The sequence below is a fragment of the Oncorhynchus masou genome, chromosome 21, assembly GCF_036934945.1.
Source record: "Oncorhynchus masou masou isolate Uvic2021 chromosome 21, UVic_Omas_1.1, whole genome shotgun sequence".
NCBI lineage: Eukaryota > Metazoa > Chordata > Actinopteri > Salmoniformes > Salmonidae > Oncorhynchus > Oncorhynchus masou.
In genome coordinates, this window is record NC_088232.1 from 52,735,833 (window position 1) to 52,763,308 (window position 27,476).

The following is a 27,476-nucleotide window of genomic DNA, read 5'->3' on the forward strand; positions in this document are numbered from 1 at the left end:
TCTCACCATGTCCAACCATGTCTCATCATGTCCCACCATGTCCCACCATGTCCCACCATGTCACACTATGTCTTACCATGTCCCACCATGTCCCACCATGTCTCACCATGTCCAACCATGTCTCACATTGTCTCACCATGTCTCATCATGTCCCACCATGTCCCACCATGTCTCACCATGTCCTACCATGTCCCACTATGTCTCACCATGTCTCACCATGTCTTACCACGTCTCACAATACCTCACCATGTCCCACCATGTCTCACCATGTCTCACCATGTCCCACATTGTCTCACCATGTCCCACCATGTCTCACCATGTCTCACCATGTCCCACATTATCTCACCATGTCCCACCATGTCCCACCATGTATCACCATGTCTCACCATCACCATGTCTCACCATGCCTCACCATGTCTTACCATGCCCCACCATGTCTCACCATGTCCAACCATGTCTCATCATGTTCCACCATGTCCCACCATGTCTCACTATGTCTTACCATGTCCCACCATGTCCCACCATGTCTCACCATGTCTCACCATGTCCGACCATGTCTCACATTGTCTCACCATGCCCCACCATGTCTCACCATGTCTTAACATGTCTCACAATATCTCACCATGTCCCACCATGTCTCACCATGTCTCACCATGTCCCACATTGTCTCACCATGTCCCACCATGTCCCACCATGTCTCACCATGTCCCACATTGTCTCACCATGTCCCACAATGTCTCACCATGTCCCACCATGTCCCACCATGTCCCACCATGTCTCACCATGTCCCACTATGTCCCACCATGTCTCACCATGTCCCAACATGTCCAACCATGTCTCACCATGTCCCACCATGTCTCACCATGTCCCACCATGTCCCACCATGTCCCACCATGTCTCACCATGTCCCACCATGTCCCACCATGTCTCACCATGTCCCAACATGTCCAACCATGTCTCATCATGTCCCACCATGTCCCACCATGTCTCACTATGTCTTACCACGTCCCACCATGTCCCACAATGTTTCACCATGTCCAACCATGTCTTACATTGTCCCACCATGTCCCACCATATCTCACCATGTCCTACCATGTCCCACCATGTCTCACCATGTCTCACCATGTCCAACCATGTCTCACATTGTCTCACCATGCCCCACCATGTCTCACCATGTCTTACCATGTCTCACAATACCTCATCATGTCCCACCATGTCTCACCATGTCTCACCATGTCCCACCATGTCCCACCATGTCTCACCATGCCCCACCATGTCCCACCATGTCTCACCATGTCCCACCATGTCTCACCATGTCCCACCATGTCCAACCATGTCTCATCATGTCCCACCATGTCCCACCATGTCTCACTATGTCTTACCATGTCCTACCATGTTCCACCATGTCTCACCATGTCCAACCATGTCTCACATTGTCCCACCATGTCCCACCATGTCTCACCATGTCCTACCATGTCCCACCATGTCTCACCATGTCTCACCATGTCCAACCATGTCTCACATTGTCTCACCATGCCCCACCATGTCTCACCATGTCTTACCATGTCTCACAATACCTCACCATGTCCCACCATGTCTCACCATGTCTCACCATGTCCCACCATGTCCCACCATGTCTCACCATGTCCCACATTGTCTCACCATGTCATACCATGTCCCACCATGTCTCACCATGTCCAACCATGTCTCATCATGTCCCACCATGTCTCACCATGTCCCACCATGTCCCACCATGTCTCACCATGTCCCACATTGTCTCACCATGTCATACCATGTCCCACCATGTCTCACCATGTCCAACCATGTCTCATCATGTCCCACCATGTCCCACCATGTCCCACCATGTCACACTATGTCTTACCATGTCCCACCATGTCCCACCATGTCTCACCATGTCCAACCATGTCTCACATTGTCTCACCATGTCTCATCATGTCCCACCATGTCCCACCATGTCTCACCATGTCCTACCATGTCCCACTATGTCTCACCATGTCTCACCATGTCTTACCACGTCTCACAATACCTCACCATGTCCCACCATGTCTCACCATGTCTCACCATGTCCCACATTGTCTCACCATGTCCCACCATGTCTCACCATGTCTCACCATGTCCCACATTATCTCACCATGTCCCACCATGTCCCACCATGTATCACCATGTCTCACCATCACCATGTCTCACCATGCCTCACCATGTCTTACCATGCCCCACCATGTCTCACCATGTCCAACCATGTCTCATCATGTTCCACCATGTCCCACCATGTCTCACTATGTCTTACCATGTCCCACCTTTTCCCACCATGTCTCACCATGTCTCACCATGTCCGACCATGTCTCACATTGTCTCACCATGCCCCACCATGTCTCACCATGTCTTAACATGTCTCACAATATCTCACCATGTCCCACCATGTCTCACCATGTCTCACCATTTCCCACATTGTCTCACCATGTCCCACCATGTCCCACCATGTCCCACCATGTCCCACATTGTCTCACCATGTCCCACCATGTCTCACCATGTCCCACCATGTCCCACCATGTCCCACCATGTCCCACCATGTCTCACCATGTCCCATTATGTCCCACCATGTCTCACCATGTCCCAACATGTCCAACCATGTCTCACCATGTCCCACCATGTCTCACCATGTCCCACCATGTCCCACCATGTCCCACCATGTCTCACCATGTCCCACCATGTCCCACCATGTCTCACCATGTCCCAACATGTCCAACCATGTCTCATCATGTCCCACCATGTCCCACCATGTCTCACTATGTCTTACCACGTCCCACCATGTCCCACAATGTTTCACCATGTCCAACCATGTCTTACATTGTCCCACCATGTCCCACCATATCTCACCATGTCCTACCATGTCCCACCATGTCTCACCATGTCATACCATGTCCCACCATGTCTCACCATGTCCAACCATGTCTCATCATGTCCCACCATGTCTCACCATGTCCCACCATGTCCCACCATGTCTCACCATGTCCCACATTGTCTCACCATGTCATACCATGTCCCACCATGTCTCACCATGTCCAACCATGTCTCATCATGTCCCACCATGTCCCACCATGTCCCACCATGTCACACTATGTCTTACCATGTCCCACCATGTCCCACCATGTCTCACCATGTCCAACCATGTCTCACATTGTCTCACCATGTCTCATCATGTCCCACCATGTCCCACCATGTCTCACCATGTCCTACCATGTCCCACTATGTCTCACCATGTCTCACCATGTCTTACCACGTCTCACAATACCTCACCATGTCCCACCATGTCTCACCATGTCTCACCATGTCCCACATTGTCTCACCATGTCCCACCATGTCTCACCATGTCTCACCATGTCCCACATTATCTCACCATGTCCCACCATGTCCCACCATGTATCACCATGTCTCACCATCACCATGTCTCACCATGCCTCACCATGTCTTACCATGCCCCACCATGTCTCACCATGTCCAACCATGTCTCATCATGTTCCACCATGTCCCACCATGTCTCACTATGTCTTACCATGTCCCACCATGTCCCACCATGTCTCACCATGTCTCACCATGTCCGACCATGTCTCACATTGTCTCACCATGCCCCACCATGTCTCACCATGTCTTAACATGTCTCACAATATCTTACCATGTCCCACCATGTCTCACCATGTCTCACCATGTCCCACATTGTCTCACCATGTCCCACCATGTCCCACCATGTCTCACCATGTCCCACATTGTCTCACCATGTCCCACCATGTCTCACCATGTCCCACCATGTTCCACCATGTCCCACCATGTCTCACCATGTCCCACTATGTCCCACCATGTCTCACCATGTCCCAACATGTCCAACCATGTCTCACCATGTCCCACCATGCCTCACCATGTCCCACCATGTCCCACCATGTCCCACCATGTCTCACCATGTCCCACCATGTCCCACCATGTCTCACCATGTCCCAACATGTCCAACCATGTCTCATCATGTCCCACCATGTCCCACCATGTCTCACTATGTCTTACCACGTCCCACCATGTCCCACAATGTTTCACCATGTCCAACCATGTCTTACATTGTCCCACCATGTCCCACCATATCTCACCATGTCCTACCATGTCCCACCATGTCTCACCATGTCTCACCATGTCCAACCATGTCTCACATTGTCTCACCATGCCCCACCATGTCTCACCATGTCTTACCATGTCTCACAATACCTCATCATGTCCCACCATGTCTCACCATGTCTCACCATGTCCCACCATGTCCCACCATGTCTCACCATGCCCCACCATGTCTCACCATGTCTTACCATGTCTCACAATACCTCACCATGTCCCACCATGTCTCACCATGTCTCACCATGTCCAACCATGTCCCACCATGTCTCACCATGTCCCACATTGTCTCACCATGTCCCACCATGTCTCACCATGTCCCACCATGTCTCACCATGTCCCACCATGTCTCACCATGTCCCACCATGTCCAACCATGTCTCATCATGTCCCGCCATGTCCCACCATGTCCCACCATGTCACACTATGTCTTACCATGTCCCACCATGTCCCACCATGTCTCACCATGTCCAACCATGTCTCACATTGTCTCACCATGTCTCATCATGTCCCACCATGTCCCACCATGTCTCACCATGTCCTACCATGTCCCACTATGTCTCACCATGTCTCACCATGTCTTACCATGTCTCACAATACCTCACCATGTCCCACCATGTCTCACCATGTCCCACATTGTCTCACCATGTCCCACCATGTCCCACCATGTCTCACCATGTCCCACATTGTCTCACCATGTCCCACCATGTCCCACCATGTATCACCATGTCTCACCATCACCATGTCTCACCATGCCTCACCATGTCTTACCATGCCCCACCATGTCTCACCATGTCCAACCATGTCTCATCATGTCCCACCATGTCCCACCATGTCCCGCCATGTCTCACCATGTCTCACCATGTCCAACCATGTCTCACATTGTCTCACCAAGCCCCACCATGTCTCACATTGTCTCACCACGCCCCACCATGTCTCACCATGTCTTAACATGTCTCACAATACCTCACCACGTCCCACCATGTCTCACCATGTCTCACCATGTCCCACATTGTCTCACCATGTCCCACCATGTCCCACCATGTCTCACCATGTCCCACATTGTCTCACCATGTCCCACCATGTCCCACCATGTCTCACCATGTCTCACCATGTCCCACCATGTCTCACCATGTCTCACCATCACCATGTCTCACCATGTATCACCATGCCCCACCATGTCTCACGATGCCTCACCATGTCTCACCATGTCTCACCATGCCTCACCATGTCTCACCATGCCCCACCATGTCTCACGATGCCTCACCATGTCTCACCATGTCTCACCATGCCCCACCATGTCTCACGATGCCTCACCATGTCTCACCATGTCTCACCATGTCTTACCATCCTCCACCATGTCTCACCATGCCCCACCATGTCTCTCGATGCCTCACCATGCCTCACCATGCCCCACCATGTCCCACCATGTCTCACCATGTCCCACCATGTCTCACCATGCCTCACCATGTCTCACCATGCCTCACCATGCCTCACCATGCCTCACCATGCCTCACCATGTCTCACCATGTCCCACCATGTCTCACCATGCCCCACCATGTCTCACCATGCCCCACCATGTCTCACCATGCCCCACCATGTCTCACCATGTCTCACCATGCCTCACCATGTCTCACCATGTCCCACCATGTCTCACCATGCCCCACCATGTCTCACCATGTCTCACCATGTCCCACCATGTCTCACCATGCCCCACCATGTCCCACCATGTCTCACCATGTCTCACCATGTCCCACCATGTCTCACCATGCCCCACCATGTCTCACGATGCCCCACCATGTCCCACCATGTCTCACCATGTCTCACCATGTCCCACCATGTCTCACCATGCCCCACCATGTCTCACCATGCCCCACCATGTCTCACGATGCCTCACCATGTCACACCATGTCTCACCATGTCTCACCATGTCTCACCATGTCTCAGGACTCTTCTCTTGAGCCGAATCGCAGCTGCATTTCTTCTTTTCCTTGCGCCTTCTCTTTCTCACCTCCATTGGAGGGAAAAATCCAAGGTTCCTCCCTTCTGATCTACTCTTCCAATTCATTTTGAGGAGTGGAGGAAATATGGCCAGAATATTAATGAGATATATTAATGAGATTGTTTTTATGTTTATATATGTTTGTATAATATATCATGTCCAACACGGTGTCCTGTCCTCCTGTTTCCATCACATCGTCCCTGTCAGAGATGATATCAACGAATGTGAGATGATCCAAGCCAATGTTGTTGTTGTTTTTTTTCTTCACATTTTGTCTTAATGGGAAACTCTGTCAATAAACTGTTCCATCTAAGAGGAGACGTTCAGAGGTGTGTTTCCATCAATGAGGTCACTGAATGTCTCCTCCACTCCACAAAACATTAAAGCTCTTTGCGCCCCCAGTGTGTGTGTGTGTATGTGTACAACAAGCCAAGGTCAGATCTAATGGATATTCTCTTGTCCATTTCTAGACTTAGAATGAAGTTAGACACTCTGAGACCTTGTCACTTAGCAGTTTCCCATTGAATGACCCCTGTGTGTGTCTTTGTGTGTGCGTGAATGCACGGGTGTGTGTGTGTGTGTGTGTGTCCTTGTGTGTGTGTGTGTGTGTGAATTTAATTAAATTGAATGTGAATGGCCATTGACACAGAGCAGGTCCCCGTTGAATGGCTGAAGTCTTGATAAGAGGAGGTCAACAGAGGTCATCGCCCTCTTGCCACCCTCCTATTCTCTCCTCCCTCCAACCTCCAGTCACTCCATCCTGTCTGTCACTCAGCCTTTAATCTCTGGTGGACAGACTCTGTCAACATAAATGCCACCATTGATCTGTCTTTATACTAAAGGGGACCCCCGATTGCTAACGACCAGAAATAGATCCGGTGTTTGGCTTTTTTAGTCACTGGTTATTTGAACCAATCAAGATTTCGCAGGTTTTTAGTATCTACTCTTCCTTCTAGCATCTTCATCATATCTTCCTCCTGACAGGTACGGACCCAGAATTGACACAGCCTCTTATAAGGTGTTAATCCAGACAGGTGACGGGTGACAGGTGACGGACAGGTGACAGGTGACAGGTGACAGATGACATGTGACATGTGACATGTGACGGACAGGTGACAGGTGACAGGTGACAGGTGACGGACAGGTGACAGGTGACGGGTGACAGGTGACAGGTGACAGGTGACATGTGACGGGCAGGTGACAGGTGACAGATGACATGTGACATGTGACGGACAGGTGACAGGTGACAGGTGACATGTGACGGACAGGTGACAGGTGACAGATGACATGTGACATGTGACGGACAGGTGACAGGTGACAGGTGACATGTGACAGATGACATGTGACATGTGACATGTGACGGACAGGTGATAGGTGACAGGTGACAGGTGTTAAATCCAGTAGACAAAAGAGCAGCAGCCAGATGTCAGTCAGAGCCCTGGACCACACAGATCAGAGTAACTCCACACCTTCAGCATACAGACGACAAGCTTCCTCTTCTGACGCCATGGCAGACCCCCGATAATCCACCTGTTCACTCCGTTGACGTTCAAGTCCCTAACTGGTGGACAAAGACTGGACATTTGTCATGTTGTTTGTTATGCGTTGGACACTCATCAGGTGTACACACTTAATCCTTCTGGTGTGTTTGTGTGTGTGTGTGTGTGTGTGTGTGTGTGTGTGTGTGTGTGTGTGTGTGGCTTTCTTTTCTTAAGGGCTGTGGTGGGGGGGGGGCAACCCGGGGCTCTGGGTGGCCTTGAAAGCCACCGTCACTCAGTTTCAGGTATAAAAGAGAGACGTCCAGAGACAGAGAGACACACAAACACACTCTCAAACATACACACTCTCGGACACACAGACGGACAACAGTGCAGACACTTGAGAAGACAACTCCTCGGAAGAGAAAAGTGATTGATTGGTTGGAGGAAAGAAGAGAGACAAGAGAGAGAGAGAAGAGCGAGAAGAGAGAGAGAAGAGCGAGAAGAGCGAGAAGAGAGAGAAGAGCGAGAAGAGAGAGTGAAGAGCGAGGAGAGAGAGAAGAGCGAGAAGAGAGAGGAGAGCGAGAAGAGAGAGAGAAGAGCGAGAAGAGAGAGAGAAGATTGAGAAGAGAGAGGGAAGAGCGAGAAGAGAGAGAGAAGAGCGAGAAGAGAGAGTGAAGAGCGAGAAGAGAGAGTGAAGAGCGAGAAGGGAGAGAGAAGAGCGAGAAGAGAGAGAGAAGAGCGAGAAGAGAGAGAGAAGAGCGAGAAGAGAGAGAGAAGAGCGAGAAGAGAGAGAGCTTTGGCGACAGGTTGGTGACATCAGATTACTATTATTTACATTTGAGAATTATTATAAACAGAATACTGAATTCTAAACGTTATATTTTCAATTATCTAGTAATTATTTATGTTGTAATGATAATTACATTTATATAATTATATCGTTCTTTAAAGTGATTGCCATTAATTAACATGATCATTTAACTAAATTCTCATTATTCCACTAAATCACATCTAGTCCTCTGCTGCAATGGGGTGTTATAATTGATGAGGCAAATGTTTAATATTCTTTACTTGTTCGCATAAAAAAAGTGAGAAAAGTGGTGTTAGCTCATCGTCCGTTCGTCAATCAGTCAGTCAATCAGTCAGTCCGTCAATCAGACTGTCTGTCCGTCAATCAGTCAGTCCGTCGGTCAGTCATGAGCTTTCTAGGGAAAATATAAAGTGTAATTGAGTCGTTAGTTAAGAAATGTCCCCCCAAATTTTTTTGTCACCCTCATCTGTAATCCTTCAATTAATGACGATGTTCAGAAGTCAATTACAGCAGTAAACTCCACCTATGCTGCGTACTTACAGGGTGCTGTGGACTGTATGTATCCATGTGTCCCTGTAGGGGGACCCTCTGAGAATTATTTTCTCCAGATATAAACATTTAAGATCAGATAGAACTGTTTCTGGTTCCAAAATAGCATCCTTTTACAGGCTTTTGAACCCAGGTGTATTCCATGGGTCCATCTGACCTGGAAATGGTTCTATTTTCAGGTGTGTTCCATGGGTCCATCTGACCTGGAAATGGTTCTATTTTGACCCGTTTTCAGGGGGTTCTCCTACAGGGACAAATGATGCTACATAGCACTCTTTATTTTTTCTGAGAGTGTAGTTTAGCCACATCATGCCGTGAACTGTGTTCTGTGTGTGTGCAAGGTGAAGATGCTGTGTCCTGCGTGGCTCTTGGCTATGGCCGTGGTGGGCGTGGTCAGAGGGGTGAAAGGTCAGTGCTGGGAGAATCCTCACTGTCATGACCTCAGCTCTGAAAACAACCTCCTGGTGAGCAAGAAACATTGCAAAGAAAGAGCAGAATGTTTTCCAAATGTTGTAAGCTCAAGTATGTAAGAGAGCGGTTACGACTGAGAGTGTTATTCTACTGCTACACACCTAACCTCTCTCCTCTCTTCTCTCCCTCCTCTCTCTCCCACCTCTCCTCTCTCCTCTCCCTCCTCTCTCCCTCCTCTCTCTCTCCTCTCCGCTCCTCTCCCTCTTCTCCCTCCTCTCTCTCCTCTCTGCTCCTCTCCCTCTTCTCCCTCCTCTCTCGCTCTCCTCTCCGCTCCTCTCCCTCCTCTCTCTCTTTCCTCTCCGCTCCTCTCCCTCCTCTCTCTCTCTCCCTCTCTCCTCTCCGCTCCTCTCTCTCTCTCCCTCTCCTCTCCCTCCTCTCTCTCTCCCTCTCCGCTACTCTCCCTCCTCTCGCTCTCTCTCCCTCTCTCTCCTCTCTGCTCCTCTCCCTCCTCTCTCTCTCCTCTCTCACTCCTCTCTCTCTCTCCCCGCTCATCTCCCTCCTCTCTCTCTCCTCTCCGCTCCTCTCCCTCTTCTCCCTCCTCTCTCTCTCTCTCTCTCCTCTCCGCTCCTCTCCCTCCTCTCTCTCTCTCTCTCTCTCTCCTCTCCTCTCCTCTCTATCACTCCTCTTCCTCTCCTCTCTATCACTCCTCTTCCTCTCCTCTCTCTCCTCCCCGCTCCTCTCTCTCCTCTCTCTCACTCCTCTCCCTCCTCCCGCTCCTCTCCCTCCTCTCTCGCTCTCTCCTCTCCTCTCTATCACTCCTCTTCCTCTCCTCTCTCTCCTCCCGCTCCTCTCCCTCCTCTCTCGCTCTCTCCTCTCCTCTCCCTCCTCTCTCTCTCCTCTCCGCTCCTCTCTATCACTCCTCTTCCTCTCCTCTCTCTCCTCCCGCTCCTCTCCCTCCTCTCTCGCTCTCTCCTCTCCTCTCCCTCCTCTCTCTCTCCTCTCCGCTCCTCTCTCTCACTCCTCTTCCTCTCCTCTCTCTCCTCCCCTCTCCTCTCCCTCCTCTCTCTCTCCTCTCCGCCTCTCTCACTCCTCTTCCTCTCCTCTCTCTCCTCCCGCTCCTCTCCCTCCTCTCTCGCTCTCTCCTCTCCTCTCCTCCTCTCTCTCTCCTCTCCTCTCCGCTCCTCTCTCTCACTCCTCTTCCTCTCCTCTCTCTCCTCCCCTCTCCTCTCCCTCCTCTCTCTCTCCTCTCCGCTCCTCTCTCTCACTCCTCTTCCTCTCCTCTCTCTCCTCCCGCTCCTCTCCCTCCTCTCTCGCTCTCTCCTCTCCTCTCCTCCTCTCTCTCTCCTCTCCTCTCCGCTCCTCTCTCTCACTCCTCTTCCTCTCCTCTCACTCCTCCCGCTCCTCTCCCTCCTCTCTCGCTCTCTCCTCTCCTCTCCCTCCTCTCTCTCTCCTCTCCGCTCCTCTCTCTCACTCCTCTTCCTCTCCTCTCTCTCCTCTCCGCTCCTCTCTCTCACTCCTCTTCCTCTCCTCTCCCTCCTCCCGCTCCTCTCCCTCCTCTCTCGCTCTCTCCTCTCCTCTCCCTCCTCTCTCTCTCCTCTCCGCTCCTCTCTCCTCCCCGCTCCTCTCCCTCCTCTCTCTCTCCTCTCCGCTCCTCTCTCTCACTCCTCTTCCTCTCCTCTCTCTCCTCCCCGCTCCTCTCTCTCCTCTCTCTCACCCCTCTCTCTCCTCTCCTCTCCTCCTCTCTCTCTCCTCTCCTCTCCGCTCCTCTCTCTCACTCCTCTTCCTCTCCTCTCACTCCTCCCGCTCCTCTCCCTCCTCTCTCGCTCTCTCCTCTCCTCTCCCTCCTCTCTCTCTCCTCTCCGCTCCTCTCTCTCACTCCTCTTCCTCTCCTCTCTCTCCTCTCCGCTCCTCTCTCTCACTCCTCTTCCTCTCCTCTCCCTCCTCCCGCTCCTCTCCCTCCTCTCTCGCTCTCTCCTCTCCTCTCCCTCCTCTCTCTCTCCTCTCCGCTCCTCTCTCTCACTCCTCTCCCTCTTCTCTCTCCTCCCCGCTCCTCTCCCTCCTCTCTCTCTCCTCTCCGCTCCTCTCTCTCACTCCTCTTCCTCTCCTCTCTCTCCTCCCCGCTCCTCTCTCTCCTCTCTCTCACCCCTCTCCCTCCTCCCCTCTCCCTCTTCTCTCTCCTCCCCGCTCCTCTCTCTCAGGAGTGTATCCAGCTCTGTCGTTCTGACCTCCAACCCCCGTCCCCCTCCGACTCTGACTCTCCTCCCCTCTACTTACCTCTGTCCGTCCTCTCCCCATCCTCCCCCCTGTACCCCACGGAGCAGCAGAACAGTGTCCCCCCCCAGGCCAAGCGTTCCTACTCCATGGAACACTTCCGCTGGGGAAAGCCTGTGGGCCGTAAGCGTCGGCCGATGAAGGTTTACACCAACGGTGTGGAGGAGGAGTCCTCCGAGGGCTTCCCCAGCGAGATGAGACGAGAGCTGGGCACCGACGACGCCATGTACCCCTCCCTGGAGGCTGGGACTGCGGAGGGGGGAGAGGCAGAGGGCATGGAGGGGTTTTTTAGTCTTCAGGAGAAGAAAGACGGCTCGTACAAGATGAACCACTTCCGCTGGAGCGGACCGCCCGTCAGTAAGCGCTATGGAGGGTTCATGAAGAGCTGGGACGAGCGCAGTCAGAAACCACTGCTCACGCTGTTCAAAAACGTCATTATCAAAGACGGACAGCAGAAGAGAGAGCAGTGGGGGAGGGATGAAGGGGAAGAAAAAAGGGCATTGGGGGAGAGGAAATACCATTTCCAGGGTTGAGGGAGGAAGAGAATGTCACTGTAGGACTTAGAGCCAGTAAGCTCTCATTTGATTTGCCATTAGGAGACAGACCTGTTTTGTGATTGGCTAAAAGCACTGTCCTCTGACGTAACGATGATGTTAGCTAATACTGTAATTTTGTCTCCAATAAAATGCTAACTCTGTACAGAACAATGCTGTTGTCACTGAGTGATGATTACATTATTTATTGGAATGTAATATTTTTGTAAATGATAAATGAAACATTCCAACCAGGGGATGGAACTGAAATAATGTTCCAATCCTTCCGTTACGAACAGAAGCCCTATTATTGTTGTTCCAATCCAGTGTTCCGACAATAAAAGAAAGTTCTGAACTGGTTCCAATCCAGTGTTCCGACAATAAAAGAAAGTTCTGAACCGGTTCCAATCCAGTGTTCCGACAATAAAAGAAAGTTCTGAACCGGTTCCAATCCAGTGTTCCGACAATAAAAGAAAGTTCTGAACCGGTTCCAATCCAGTGTTCCGACAAGAAAAGAAAGTTCTGAACTGGTTCCAATCCAGTGTTCCGACAAGAAAAGAAAGTTCTGAACTGGTTCCAATCCAGTGTTCCGACAATAAAAGAAAGTTCTGAACTGGTTCCAATCCAGTGTTCCGACAATAAAAGAAAGTTCTGAACTGGTTCCAATCCAGTGTTCCGACAATAAAAGAAAGTTCTGAACTGGTTCCAATTCAGTGTTCCGACAATAAAAGAAAGTTCTGAACTGGTTCCAATCCAGTGTTCCGACAATAAAAGAAAGTTCTGAACTGGTTCCAATCCAGTGTTCCGACAATAAAAGAAAGCTCTGAACCGGTTCAGACCCAAAACAAGTAACGATTCTTATAGTTCCTTTTCGTACATTTTTTTACCCATGAAATCGAAACGGTTTTACAGTAGAGCTCATCAATTTACTCTGCCCATTAGCACGGATAGAGAAGCTTGCTATAAGGAACGCGTTCGATTGGTCAGATAACTGCAGGTGTGAGATGTGACTGAAATTTCACGGCAGGGGAAAGAGTGAGAGAGAGAGGGGTGGACATGAAGGGGGCTTGGCGCTGAACATCATGACATGACGTGAACTGGAACGTGTTTTATGCTATTACTAGCATTAAAACATATTATATACTAAACATTAGGAATATTTTTGGAACAAAACATAAAACATGAAGGGAGCATTGTAACCGGAACGTCGCTGGTTCGAATCCCAGAGCCGTAAAAAAAGTCGATGTGCTCTTGAGCAAGGCATTTAACCCTAATTGGTCTGGATAGGAGAGTCTACTAAATGGCAACAAAAAAATGATCAATAATAGTTCATTGTTTTTTAAAATACAAAAAATGGTTCTGTTTCCATTCCTCCATAAATGTTGTTATTTTTCAGTTCTGTTCCCTGAACTGGTTCCAACCCCTGATTCAATGATACTTTTTATTTTATTGCAATCAACCACAGTCTAGCAGCTGTCATTTACTGACACAATGCCCTGCATCTCACCATGTAAACACAGCACAAACACACACATCTGTTAAAATTCTATATTTTAATTGTATATTCATTATTCTATGTACAACTGTGACAGAGAGAAACAATTAGACATAACATCATAGAGTCAGGGAAGAGTAAGACAACACACACACACCCACACACACACACACACACACACACAAAGACCATACTTTAACAGACAGGTGTACAAACCAATGCCGACATGCGACTGGTAGGGACATACACAGAGGTCCAATAACAGAACAAGTTTCAATGCATGATCATGATAATACCAAGGAACAAAAGCATTGAATCACACACCATCACCAATATTCATCAACTAGAACAAATCAATGATTTTGTTATGATTTGTCATGAATATTGTGACTAGATTGATTTCAATATAACAGCTACAACAGATGAACTGAAAGAGAGACTTTGCCTTACACACACACACACACACACACACACACACACACACACACACACACACACACACACACACACACACACACACACACACACACACACACACACACACACACACGCTGAGAACAAAACATCAGAGCATCCAGTATCAGATCTCAAACAAGACGCCACAGCATCACTCTGCATGTCTTGTTTGACAGGATTCTGTTTTCAGAGTTTGATTAAATATTGACATTCAGAATATTACTGGAAACAGAGATTACACTGACACAGTGAGTAGAGTAGACTAGAATAGAATAGAGTAGAATAAATTAGAGTAGAATATAAAATAGTAGAGTAGAATATAATATAATATAGTAGAGTAGAAAAGAGTAGAATAGAGTAGAATTAATTAGAGTAGAATATAAAATAGTAGAGTAGAAAAGAGTAGAATAGACTAGAATATAATAGAATAGACTGGAATATAATATACTAGAAGAGTAGAATAAAGTAGAGTAGATTAGAGTAGAATATTATAGAATATAATATAGTAGAGTAGAGTAGAATAGAATAGCATAGAGAAGAATAGAATAGAATAGACTAGAATATAAAATACTAGAAGAGTAGAATAAAGTAGAGTAGAATAGAGTAGAATATTATAGAATAGAATATAGTAGAGTAGAGTAGAGTAGAATTGAATAGAGAAGAATAGAAAAGAATAGAATAGAATATAAAATAAAATACTAGAAGAGCAGAATAAAGTAGAGTAGAATAGAGTAGAATATTATAGAATATAATATAGTAGAGTAGAAAAGAGTAGAATAGAGTAGAGTAGAATATAATAGAGTATCATAGAATAGAGTAGAATAGAGTAGAGCAGTGTAAAGTAGAATAGAGTAGCGTAGAGTAGAATAGAGTAGAGTAGAGTAGAGAAGATTGGAATAGAGTAGAATAAAATATAGCAGAGTAGAATATAGTAGAGTAGAGAGGAATATAACAGCGTAGAATAGAGTACAGTAGAATAGAGTAGAGTAGCATAGAATAGAGTAGAGTGGAATATAACAGAGTAGAATAGAGTAGAACAGAATATAGTAGAGTAGAGTAGAGCAGAATAGAGTAGAGTAGAATATATTAGAGTAGAGCAGAATAGAGCAGAATAGAGAAGAATAGAATATAGTAGAATATAGTAGAGTAGAGGAGAGGAGTTCAATGTAGGTGTAGAATAGAATAGAGAAGAGTAGAGTACACCAGAGCAGAGCAGAATAGAATATAACATCATAGAGTAGATTAGATACGGACACTGTTGTTTGATTGATATTAGTACACAGTGGGGTAGTTCCAGGGGGGGGTATGATGTCACAAAGCAGAATCAAAGAATCAGCCTGCTAACTTTCTGTGGTTCCTACTGAAGGCCGACTTAAAAGTGAAATTGTATAAATTAAAACAATATACTATATTCTTAGTAACTTAAGTTTTCTTTGCTGACGGTGTGGTCCTGCTTTTGTGGTACACTCCTCAGTACATGGATGCATCACAGTGTCAAACACTCAATAACATTCACTTTAGTCACTGGTTCACATTCAGTAGTAACACACGTGAATGTACAACGTATGTACGCACACACATACAGACTTTCTGTATAATCTTGTGATGTCACATTATTGCTGAACTATATAGAGTTATTGCTGTATACAAACACACAACAACATTGATTACATGCAATGATGGTTGGGGAGTTCCATTGGTATTTCAATGGAGGGGATTCTACAGATTGTCCCCACTAGAGAGAGACAGCAGGGGTTCTACAGATTGTCCCCACTAGAGAGAGACAACAGGGATTCTACAGATTGTCCCTAATAGAGAGAGACAACAGTAATTCTACAGATTGTCCCCACTAGAGAGAGACAGCAGGGATTCTACAGATTGTCCCAAATAGAGAGACAGCAGGGATTCTACAGATTGTCCCAAATAGAGAGAGACAGCAGGGATTCTACAGATTGTCCCCACTAGAGAGAGACAGCAGGGATTCTGTGGATTGTCCCAAATAGAGAGACAGCAGGGATTCTACAGATTGTCCCCACTAGAGAGAGACAACAGGAATTCTGTGGATTGTCCCCACTAAAGAGAGAAAACAGTGGGGAACATACCAGGACAGACCAGGATACAGACCGGTGTGTGTGTGTGTGTGTGTGTGTGTGTGTGTGTGTGTGTGTGTGTGTGTGTGTGTGAGTGTGTGTCTCTAGTAGACACAGAGGTCAGGGTGTGTGTGAGAGTGTTTTGCATGTATGTGTGTGTCTAGTAAACACAGAGGTCAGGGAATTTCATCTCGTAAACAGGAACAGAGCGGGTCGGGGTCTGGCCTTGGGAGGCGGAGCCAGAGGGACTGGGAGGCGGCCTGATTGTCAGCTCAAAGATCTGGTCCAGCTTACTCTGTAGCAGGGAGGACTGGAATACACACACACACACACACACACGCACACACGCACACACGCACACACGCACACACGCACACACACACACAGTTAATATTTGGTTCATGGGGGTACTTTCAACATTCAGATAGAGATATGAATTAGAGGTTAGAGGTCAAACAAATATAACAGGTGTAGACCTCACCGTGAATCACGTACAACAATACGTTTCAATAAGTATGAATGGTGAAAAAACTAACTCAAGGAAAATTAGTAACAACATAAAATAAGAATAACGAGGCTACATACGAGTGGTACCGGTACCGAGTCAATGTGCAGTGGTACAGGTCAGTTATGGTAATATGACCATGTAGGTAGTGGTACAGGTCAGTTATGGTAATATGACCATGTAGGTAGTGGTACAGGTCAGTTATGGTAATATGACCATGTAGGTAGTGGTACAGGTCAGTTATGGTAATATGACCATGTAGGTAGTGGTACAGTTCAGTTATGGTAATATGACCATGTAGGTAGTGGTACAGTTCAGTTATGGTAATATGACCATGTAGGTAGTGGTACAGTTCAGTTATGGTAATATGACCATGTAGGTAGTGGTACAGGTCAGCTAAGGTAATATGACCATGTAGGTAGTGGTACAGGTCAGTTATGGTAATATGACCATGTAGGTAGGGGTACAGGTTAGTCGAGGTAATATGACCTTGTTGGTAGGGGTACAGGTTAGTCGAGGTAATTGAGGTAATATGAGCATTTAGGTAGGGGTACAGGTTAGTCGAGGTAATTGAGGTAATATGACCATGTAGGTAGGGGTACAGGTCAGTTAAGGTAATATGACCATGTAGGTAGTGGTACAGTTCAGTTATGGTAATATGACCATGTAGGTAGGGGTACAGGTTAGTCGAGGTAATATGACCTTGTTGGTAGGGGTACAGGTCAGTTAAGGTAATATGACCATGTAGGTAGTGGTACAGTTCAGTTATGGTAATATGACCTTGTTGGTAGGGGTACAGGTCAGTTATGGTAATATGACCATGTAGGTAGTGGTACAGGTCAGTTATGGTAATATGACCTTGTTGGTAGGGGTACAGGTCAGTTATGGTAATATGACCATGTAGGTAGTGGTACAGGTCAGTTATGGTAATATGACCATGTAGGTAGGGGTACAGGTTAGTCGAGGTAATATGACCTTGTTGGTAGGGGTACAGGTTAGTCGAGGTAATTGAGGTAATATGACCATGTAGGTAGGGGTACAGGTCAGTTATGGTAATATGACCATGTAGGTAGGGGTACAGGTCAGTTATGGTAATATGACCATGTAGGTAGTGGTACAGTTCAGTTATGGTAATATGACCATGTAGGTAGTGGTACAGTTCAGTTATGGTAATATGACCATGTAGGTAGTGGTACAGTTCAGTTATGGTAATATGACCATGTAGGTAGTGGTACAGGTTAGTCGAGGTAATATGACCATGTAGGTAGTGGTACAGGTCAGTTATGGTAATATGACCATGTAGGTAGTGGTACAGTTCAGTTATGGTAATATGACCATGTAGGTAGTGGTACAGTTCAGTTATGGTAATATGACCATGTAGGTAGGGGTACAGGTCAGTTATGGTAATATGACCATGTAGGTAGGGGTACAGGTCAGTTATGGTAATATGACCATGTAGGTAGGGGTACAGGTCAGCTATGGTAATATGACCATGTAGGTAGTGGTACAGTTCAGTTATGGTAATATGACCATGTAGGTAGGGGTACAGGTCAGTTATGGTAATATGACCATGTAGGTAGTGGTACAGGTCAGTTATGGTAATATGACCATGTAGGTAGGGGTACAGGTTAGTCGAGGTAATATGACCATGTAGGTAGGGGTACAGTTCAGTTATGGTAATATGACCATGTAGGTAGGGGTACAGGTCAGTTATGGTAATATGACCATGTAGGTAGGGGTACAGGTTAGTCGAGGTAATTGAGGTAATATGACCATTTAGGTAGGGGTACAGGTTAGTCGAGGTAATTGAGGTAATATGACCATTTAGGTAGTGGTACAGGTCAGTTATGGTAATATGACCATGTAGGTAGTGGTACAGGTTAGTCGAGGTAATTGAGGTAATATGACCATTTAGGTAGGGGTACAGGTTAGTCGAGGTAATTGAGGTAATATGACCATTTAGGTAGTGGTACAGGTTAGTCGAGGTAATTGAGGTAATATGACCATTTAGGTAGGGGTACAGGTTAGTCGAGGTAATTGAGGTAATATGACCATTTAGGTAGTGGTACAGGTTAGTCGAGGTAATTGAGGTAATATGACCATTTAGGTAGGGGTACAGGTTAGTCGAGGTAATTGAGGTAATATGACCATTTAGGGAGGGGTACAGGTTAGTCGAGGTAATTGAGGTAATATTGAGGTGTGTGTGTGTGTGTGTGTGTGTGTGCGCGCGCGTGCGTGTGTGTGTGTAGAGTCCAGTGAGTGTACATCGAGCCTGTATAAGTTACTGAACGAAATTAAACGCAACATGGAACAATTTCTAAGATTTTTACTGAGTTACAGTTTCTATAAAGGAAATCAGTCAAAGTAAATAAATTCATTAGGTCCTGATCTATGGATTTAAACATGACTGGGAATACAGATATGCATCGGTTGGTCACAGATACCTTAAAATAAAAAGGTAGCGCCCGTCGATCAGAACACCAGTCAGTATCTGGTGTGACCCCCATTTGCCTCATGCAGCGCGACACATCTCCTTCACACAGAGTTGATCAGGCTGTTGATTGTGGCCTGTGGAATGTTGTTCCACTCCTCTTCAACGGCTGTGCGAAGTTGCTGGATATTGGCAGGAACTGGAACATGCTGTCGTACACGTCGATCCAGAGCATCCCAAACATGCTCAATCTGCGACATGTGTGATGAGTATGCAGGCCATGGAATAATATTTTCAGCTTCCAGGAATTGTGTACAGATCTTTGCGACATGGGACAGACCATTATCATGCTGAAACATGAGGTAATGGTGGTGGATGAATGGTACGACAAAGGTCCTCAGGATCTCATCACGGTCTCTCTGTGGATTCAAATTGCCATTGATAAAATGCAATTGATTTCGTTGTCTGTAGCTTATGCCTGCCTCATACCATAACCCCACCGCCACCATGGGGAACTCTGTTCACAACGTTGACATCAGCAAACCACTCGACCCACACGATGCCATACACGGATGTAGAGGTCCTGGGTTGGCATGGTTACACGTGGTCTGTGGTTGTGAGGCCAGTTGGACGTACTGTAAAAATCTCTAAAAAATTACGTTGGATTCAGTTTATGGTAGAGAAATTACTCAATAACGTTAAATTCTCCAGGCAAACAGCTCTGCTGTACAGTCCTGCGGTCAGCATGCCAATCGCACGCTTCTTCAAAACGTGTGACATCTGTGGCATTGACTTCAGTTTTCCTGCATTAAAATCCCCAGCTACTAGAAGCACTGCCTCTGGATCAGCATTTATTTGTGACAATAAATGCCTTAAACAGTTGTTGAATTACTGTCTTAGTGGTCGGTTTGTGGTGGTAAATAGACGAATACAAAAAATATAGATGAAATGATGGTGGAAACATGTACGAAAAAAGTTAAAAGTATATTTAAAAAAATAACACACACAAAATAGATTGGTCAGGAGCCCGGAAAACGGAGCCATTCTATTTCATTCTAGGTCAAGGGGTTAAATGTCAGGGGTCAAGACTCACCTTGGCCCCACAGTGGGCGGCAATCTCCTCGAAGGGGGCGGTCTGAAACCTCTCTACCACCAGTCTCCTCTTCTCCCTCTCCTGCTCTTCACCATTCACACTATCCACTGAGTGAGAGAGAGAGCAGAGGGTTATTGTCTTTCAAAACATCAGAAAACAATCATGTGTTTTGAAAGACAATATGCTTTGAAAGACAATTTGTTTTGAAAGACAATATGCTTTCAAAGACAGAGACAGAGATTAAAATATGCTTTTATCCAAAGCAATAAGAGATGTAGAATGCGACAATCTTACCGATGGCATTCTTCAGAGTCTCAAAGGTGATCTGTTCTGCTGGAGACTTCTGTGATCAACAAGGAGAGAGTTAGGCTGGGATTCAATCCGTGCACAACAAGGATAGTAGTGAGAGAGTTAGGCTGGGATTCAATCCGTGCACAACAAGGATAGTAGTGAGAGAGTTAGGCTGGGATTCAATCCGTGCACAACAAGGATAGTAGTGAGAGAGTTAGGCTGGGATTCAATCCGTGGACAACAAGGATAGTAATGAGAGAGTTAGGCTGGGATTCAATCCATGGACAACGGTAGTGAGAGAGTTAGGCCGGGATTCAATCCGTGGACAACAAGGATAGTAGTGAGAGAGTTCGGCTGGGATTCAATCCATGGACAACAAGGATAGTAATGAGAGAGTTCGGCTGGGATTCAATCCATGGACAACGGTAGTGAGAGAGTTAGGCCGGGATTCAATCCGTGCTAGGCTACAAACTCATAGCTATTCATTGCTCATGTTTTGGCGGTGTCGGAGGTGTAGATGTGTTCGAGCTGTCAAATCAAATTCCAACACCGGAATGTGTGATATAACCTACACCACACGATTAGGCTGATAAAAAAAATATATATTTTTCTTTTTTCTTCTTTTAATTTATTAATAAACATTTGAGTTGTCATAGACTTAGGAATTATAATACTAAAATGGACATGACGATATAAAAAGGTCAGACATTTTGTTAATGTACACACTGTATGTTTGTTACCTGGCTAGCCAGTCAATTTTAGAGGAATGGTTCCAGAACATTCCACTCAAACAATGCAGTTGTCACGTTCTGACCTTTATTTCCTTTGTTTTGTCTTTATTTAGTATGGTCAGGGCGTGAGTTGGATTGGCAGTCTATGTTTGTTTTTCTATGATTTGGGTATTTCTATGTTTCGGCCTAGTATGGTTCTCAATCAGAGGCGGGTGTCATTAGTTGTCTCTGATTGAGATTAATACTTAGGTAGCCTGGGTTTCACTGTGTGTTTGTGGGTGATTGTTCCTGTCTCTGCACCAGATAGGACTGTTTGGGGTTTTTCACAGTTCTTGTTTTTGTAGTCAGTTGTTCATGTGTACATTTACGTATTAAAAAGAACCATGGACACTTACCACGCCGCATGTTGGTCCTCTGATCCTTTTCGCCTCTCCTCTTCGGCAGAAGAGGAGGAAATCCCTTACAGCAGTCAATTTTAGAGGAATGGTTCCAGAACAATCCACTCAGACAATGCAGTCAATTTTAGAGGAATGGTTCCAGAACAATCCACTCAAACAATGCAGTCAATTTTAGAGGAATGGTTCCAGAACAATCCACTCAGACAATGCAGTCAATTTTAGAGGAATGGTTCCAGAACAATCCACTCAGACAATGCAGTCAATTTTAGAGGAATGGTTCCAGAACAATCCACTCAGACAATGCAGTCAATTTTAGAGGAATGGTTCCAGAACAATCCACTCAGACAATGCAGTCAATTTTAGAGGAATGGTTCCAGAACAATCCACTCAAACAATGCAGTCAATTTTAGAGGAATGGTTCCAGAACAATCCACTCAAACAATGCAGTCAATTTTAGAGGAATGGTTCCAGAACAATCCACTCAGACAATGCAGTCAATTTTAGAGGAATGGTTCCAGAACAATCCACTCAAACAATGCAGTCAATTTTAGAGGAATGGTTCCAGAACAATCCACTCAAACAATGCAGTCAATTTTAGAGGAATGGTTCCAGAACAATCCACTCAGACAATGCAGTCAATTTTAGAGGAATGGTTCCAGAACAATCCACTCAAACAATGCAGTCAATTTTAGAGGAATGGTTCCAGAACAATCCACTCAAACAATGCAGTCAATTTTAGAGGAATGGTTCCAGAACAATCCACTCAGACAATGCAGTCAATTTTATAGGAATGGTTCCAGAACAATCCACTCAAACAATGCAGTCAATTTTAGAGGAATGGTTCCAGAACAATCCACTCAAACAATGCAGTCAATTTTAGAGGAATGGTTCCAGAACAATCCACTCAAACAATGCAGTCAATTTTAGAGGAATGGTTCCAGAACAATCCACTCAGACAATGCAGTCAATTTTAGAGGAATGGTTCCAGAACAATCCACTCAAACAATGCAGTCAGTTTTAGAGGAATGGTTCCAGAACAATCCACTCAAACAATGCAGTCAATTTTAGAGGAATGGTTCCAGAACAATCCACTCAAACAATGCAGTCAATTTTAGAGGAATGGTTCCAGAACATTCCACTCAGACAATGCAGTCAATTTTAGAGGAATGGTTCCAGAACATTCCACTCAGACAGTGCAGTCAATCCACAGCCGTACACTGACTGACATCGGTAGATGATAGGACAAGGAAGATATTGTATCTATATTGTATCTATAGCCAATCAGCATTCAGGGCTCAAACCACCCAGTTTATAATGTATAATAACACTCACGGCTGTCAGCCAATCAGCCTTCGGGGCTCAAAGCACCCAGTTTATAATATATAATAACACTCACGGCTGTCAGCCAATCAGCATTCAGGGCTCGAACCACCCAGTTTATAATGTATAATAACACTCATGGCTGTCAGCCAATCAGCATTCAGGGCTCGAACCACCCAGTTTATAATGTATAATAACACTCATGGCTGTCAGCCAATCAGCATTCAGGGCTCGAACCACCCAGTTTATAATGTATAATAACACTCATGGCTGTCAGCCAATCAGCATTCAGGGCTCGAACCACCCAGTTTATAATGTATAATAACACTCACGGCTGTCAGCCAATCAGCCTTCGGGGCTCAAAGCACCCAGTTTATAATATATAATAACACTCACGGCTGTCAGCCAATCAGCATTCAGGGCTCGAACCACCCAGTTTATAATGTATAATAACACTCATGGCTGTCAGCCAATCAGCATTCAGGGCTCGAACCACCCAGTTTATAATGTATAATAACACTCATGGCTGTCAGCCAATCAGCATTCAGGGCTCGAACCACCCAGTTTATAATGTATAATAACACTCATGGCTGTCAGCCAATCAGCATTCAGGGCTCGAACCACCCAGTTTATAATGTATAATAACACTCATGGCTGTCAGCCAATCAGCATTCAGGGCTCGAACCACCCAGTTTATAATGTATAATAACACTCACGGCTGTCAGCCAATCAGCCTTCGGGGCTCAAAGCACCCAGTTTATAATATATAATAACACTCACGGCTGTCAGCCAATCAGCATTCAGGGCTCGAACCACCCAGTTTATAATGTATAATAACACTCATGGCTGTCAGCCAATCAGCATTCAGGGCTCGAACCACCCAGTTTATAATGTATAATAACACTCATGGCTGTCAGCCAATCAGCATTCAGGGCTCGAACCACCCAGTTTATAATGTATAATAACACTCATGGCTGTCAGCCAATCAGCATTCAGGGCTCGAACCACCCAGTTTATAATGTATAATAACACTCACGGCTGTCAGCCAATCAGCCTTCGGGGCTCAAAGCACCCAGTTTATAATATATAATAACACTCACGGCTGTCAGCCAATCAGCATTCAGGGCTCGAACTACGCAGTTTATAATATAATAACACTCACGGTTTTCCAAGAATTGAGACATTTACAGTCTGTTTACATCTACGTTGTATAAAACCTGTGTAAACTACGGTACATAACAATATATTAGGTTGACAGTAATTCTATTTGACTGACACATCACATGCCTTACTTATTGTCTCTCCATTCATTCCAATTAGACTGGTTTGGATTTCTCCCTGACCAAGATGGCTGCCATTTTCACTCAGTTCTGGAACTTTGAGGGTTTATGACATCAGCAGCAGTAGAAATGTATTTCTAAACGTTTGGATTATAAGGATGACCAATCCTGTGGGGTTCTATCCTGCCCCTGTCTGGGGGTATCATCGGATGGGGCCACAGTGTCTCCTGACCCTTCCTGTGGGGTTATATCCAGCCTGTGTTGCCCTGTCTGGGGGTATCATCAGATGGGGCCACAGTGTCTCCTGACCCCTCCTGTGGGGTTCTATCCTGCCCCTGTCTGGGGGTATCATCGGATGGGGCCACAGTGTCTCCTGACCCCTCCTGTGGGGTTATATCCAGCCTGTGTTGCCCTGTCTGGGGGTATCATCGGATGGGGCCACAGTGTCTCCTGACCCCTCCTGTGGGGTTATATCCTGCCCCTGTCTGGGGGTATCATCGGATGGGGCCACAGTGTCTCCTGACCCCTCCTGTGGGGTTATATCCTGCCCCTGTCTGGGGGTATCATCGGATGGGGCCACAGTGTCTCCCGACCCCTCCTGTCTCAGCCTCCAGTATTTATGCTGCAGTAGTTTGTGTTGGGGGGCTAGGGTCAGTTTGTTATATCTGGAGTACTTCTCCTGTCCTATTCGATGTCCTGTGCGAATTTATGTATGCTCTCTCTAATTCTCTCTTTCTTTCTCTCTCTCGGAGGACCTGAGCCCTAGGACCATGCCTCAGGACTACCTGGCATGATGACTCCCTGCTGTCCCCAGTCCACCTGGCCGTGCTGCTGCTCAAGTTTCAACTGTTCTGCCTTATTATTATTTGACCATGATGGTCATTTATGAACATTTGAACATCTTGGCCATGTTCTGTTATAATCTTCACCCGGCACAGCCAGAAGAGGACTGGCCACTCCTCAGAGACTGGTTCCTCTCTAGGTTTCTTCCTAGGTTTTGGCCTTTCTAGGGAGTTTTTCCTAGCCACCGTGCTTCTACACCTGCATTGCTTGCTGTGTGGGGGTTTTAGTCTGGGTTTCTGTACAGCACTTTGAGATATCAGCTGATGTACGAAGGGCTATATAAATACATTTGATTTGATGGCTGTGGTTTTGTAACAGTGACCCCGTGCAGGCCTAACGCAGATCCACCTCTGACACTGCCTAAACAAAAGCAATGAAAAGCTATGCAAATTGTCAGCTCACGCGTGATACCACTGATCTGATTGAATCCTGGCCTCAAGAGAGAACACACACACACACACAGTCTACCTGTTCTCTCTCTGGGCTATATCGTGGTTCCATGTCCATCTGAAGAGAGATGGTGTCTCCTATACTTTTCCTCTTCGACAGGCGATCCTCATCTACAACACATAGACACATAGTGCAGTCTGCTACGGTGTGACATACTGCTGTCTGCTACGGTGTGATACATACTGCTGTCTGCTACAGTGTGACATACTGCTGTCTGCTACAGTGTGATACATACTGCTGTCTGCTACAGTGTGACATACTGCTGTCTGCTAAAGTGTGACATACTGCAGTCTGCTACGGTGTGACATACTGCTGTCTGCTACAGTGTGACATACTGCTGTCTGCTACAGTGTGACATGCAGCTGTCTGCTACAGTGTGATACATACTGCTGTCTGCTGCAGTGTGACATACTGCTGTCTGCTACAGTGTGACATACTGCTGTCTGCTACGGTGTGACATACTGCTATCTGCTACGGTGTGACATACTGCTGTCTGCTACGGTGTGACATACTGCTGTCTGCTACAGTGTGACATACTGCTGTCTGCTACAGTGTGATACATACTGCTGTCTGCTACGGTGTGACATACTGCTGTCTGCTACGGTGTGACATACTGCTGTCTGCTACAGTGTGACATACTGCTGTCTGCTACAGTGTGACATACTGCTGTCTGCTACGGTGTGACATACTGCTGTCTGCTACAGTGTGACATACTGCTGTCTGCTACAGTGTGACATACTGCTGTCTGCTACGGTGTGACATACTGCTGTCTGCTACAGTGTGATACATACTGCTGTCTGCTACAGTGTGATACATACTGCTGTCTGCTACAGTGTGACATACTGCTGTCTGCTACAGTGTGATACATACTGCTGTCTGCTACAGTGTGATACATACTGCTGTCTGCTACAGTGTGACATACTGCTGTCTGCTACAGTGTGACATACTGCTGTCTGCTACAGTGTGACATACTGCTGTCTGCTACAGTGTGACATACTGCTGTCTGCTACAGTGTGATACATACTGCTGTCTGCTACAGTGTGATACATACTGCTGTCTGCTACAGTGTGACATACTGCTGTCTGCTACAGTGTGACATACTGCTGTCTGCTACAGTGTGACATACTGCTGTCTGCTACAGTGTGACATACTGCTGTCTGCTACAGTGTGACATACTGCTGTCTGCTACAGTGTGATACATACTGCTGTCTGCTACAGTGTGATACATACTGCTGTCTGCTACAGTGTGATACATACTGCTGTCTGCTACAGTGTGACATACTGCTTTCTGCTATGGTGTGACATACTGCAGTCTGCTACAGAGTGTGTGTGTGTGTGTGTGTGTGTGTGTGTGTGTGTGTGTGTGTGTGTGTGTGTGTGTGTGTGTGTGTGTGTGTGTGTGTGTGTGTGTGTGTGTGTGTGTGTGTGTGTACCTGTGATCTGGGGTGTGAACGGTGTGTTCAGGATGTCTATGTTGTAGCCACTTCCTCCCAGCACCTCAGCGATCTGAAACTGCTGGAACAAAACCTCTCCCTCCACTCGCTCTAGAGACTCTGGAACTCTGGGAACACACATTATCATTAGCATTAGCGTTACCATTAGCATTATGATTAGCATTATCATTAGCGTTAGCGTTATCATTAGCGTTAGCGTTATCATTAGCGTTAGCGTTATCATTAGCAGTAGCAGCCTGGGCATTTATATTAAATCACTGGACAGAACAGGCATTCTTTAGAGACAGATTTCTATTTTCTTAACAAACACAGCTTTTGATCATTTGCTTAATTCCAGCATTCACTTCCAGTATTTTAATACATTTCCTGCACTAATGTGTTATAATTTACACACTGTTCTTGTGTCTTAGTG

The 27,476-nt window shown here is 46.4% G+C and overlaps 2 protein-coding genes across 8 annotated transcripts in view; one reads left to right on the forward strand and one right to left on the reverse strand.

Annotated features, from left to right (window-relative positions):
* Positions 1 to 7,969: 7,969 nt before the first annotated feature.
* On the forward strand, positions 7,970 to 12,401 carry LOC135508507 (pro-opiomelanocortin A). Its single transcript, XM_064928758.1, has 3 exons — positions 7,970 to 8,458; positions 9,354 to 9,476; positions 11,622 to 12,401. Exons 2-3 carry the CDS (start codon positions 9,360 to 9,362, stop codon positions 12,225 to 12,227), a joined length of 723 nt encoding a protein of 240 aa, XP_064784830.1. The 5' UTR covers positions 7,970 to 8,458; positions 9,354 to 9,359; the 3' UTR covers positions 12,228 to 12,401.
* Positions 12,402 to 13,765: 1,364 nt separating this feature from the next.
* The window catches only part of efr3ba (EFR3 homolog Ba (S. cerevisiae)), a 58,836-nt gene continuing 45,125 nt past the window's right edge, over positions 13,766 to 27,476 (reverse strand). For all 7 annotated transcript variants that reach the window (XM_064928760.1, XM_064928759.1, XM_064928765.1 and 4 more), the window contains exons 18-22: positions 27,044 to 27,171; positions 25,629 to 25,720; positions 20,592 to 20,640; positions 20,298 to 20,404; positions 13,766 to 16,578 (exon numbers count right to left, since the gene is read on the reverse strand). In XM_064928760.1, coding sequence (XP_064784832.1) covers positions 16,429 to 16,578; positions 20,298 to 20,404; positions 20,592 to 20,640; positions 25,629 to 25,720; positions 27,044 to 27,171 — 526 coding nt within the window. In that variant the 3' untranslated portion in view covers positions 13,766 to 16,428. The remainder of the gene's footprint in view (positions 16,579 to 20,297; positions 20,405 to 20,591; positions 20,641 to 25,628; positions 25,721 to 27,043; positions 27,172 to 27,476) is intronic.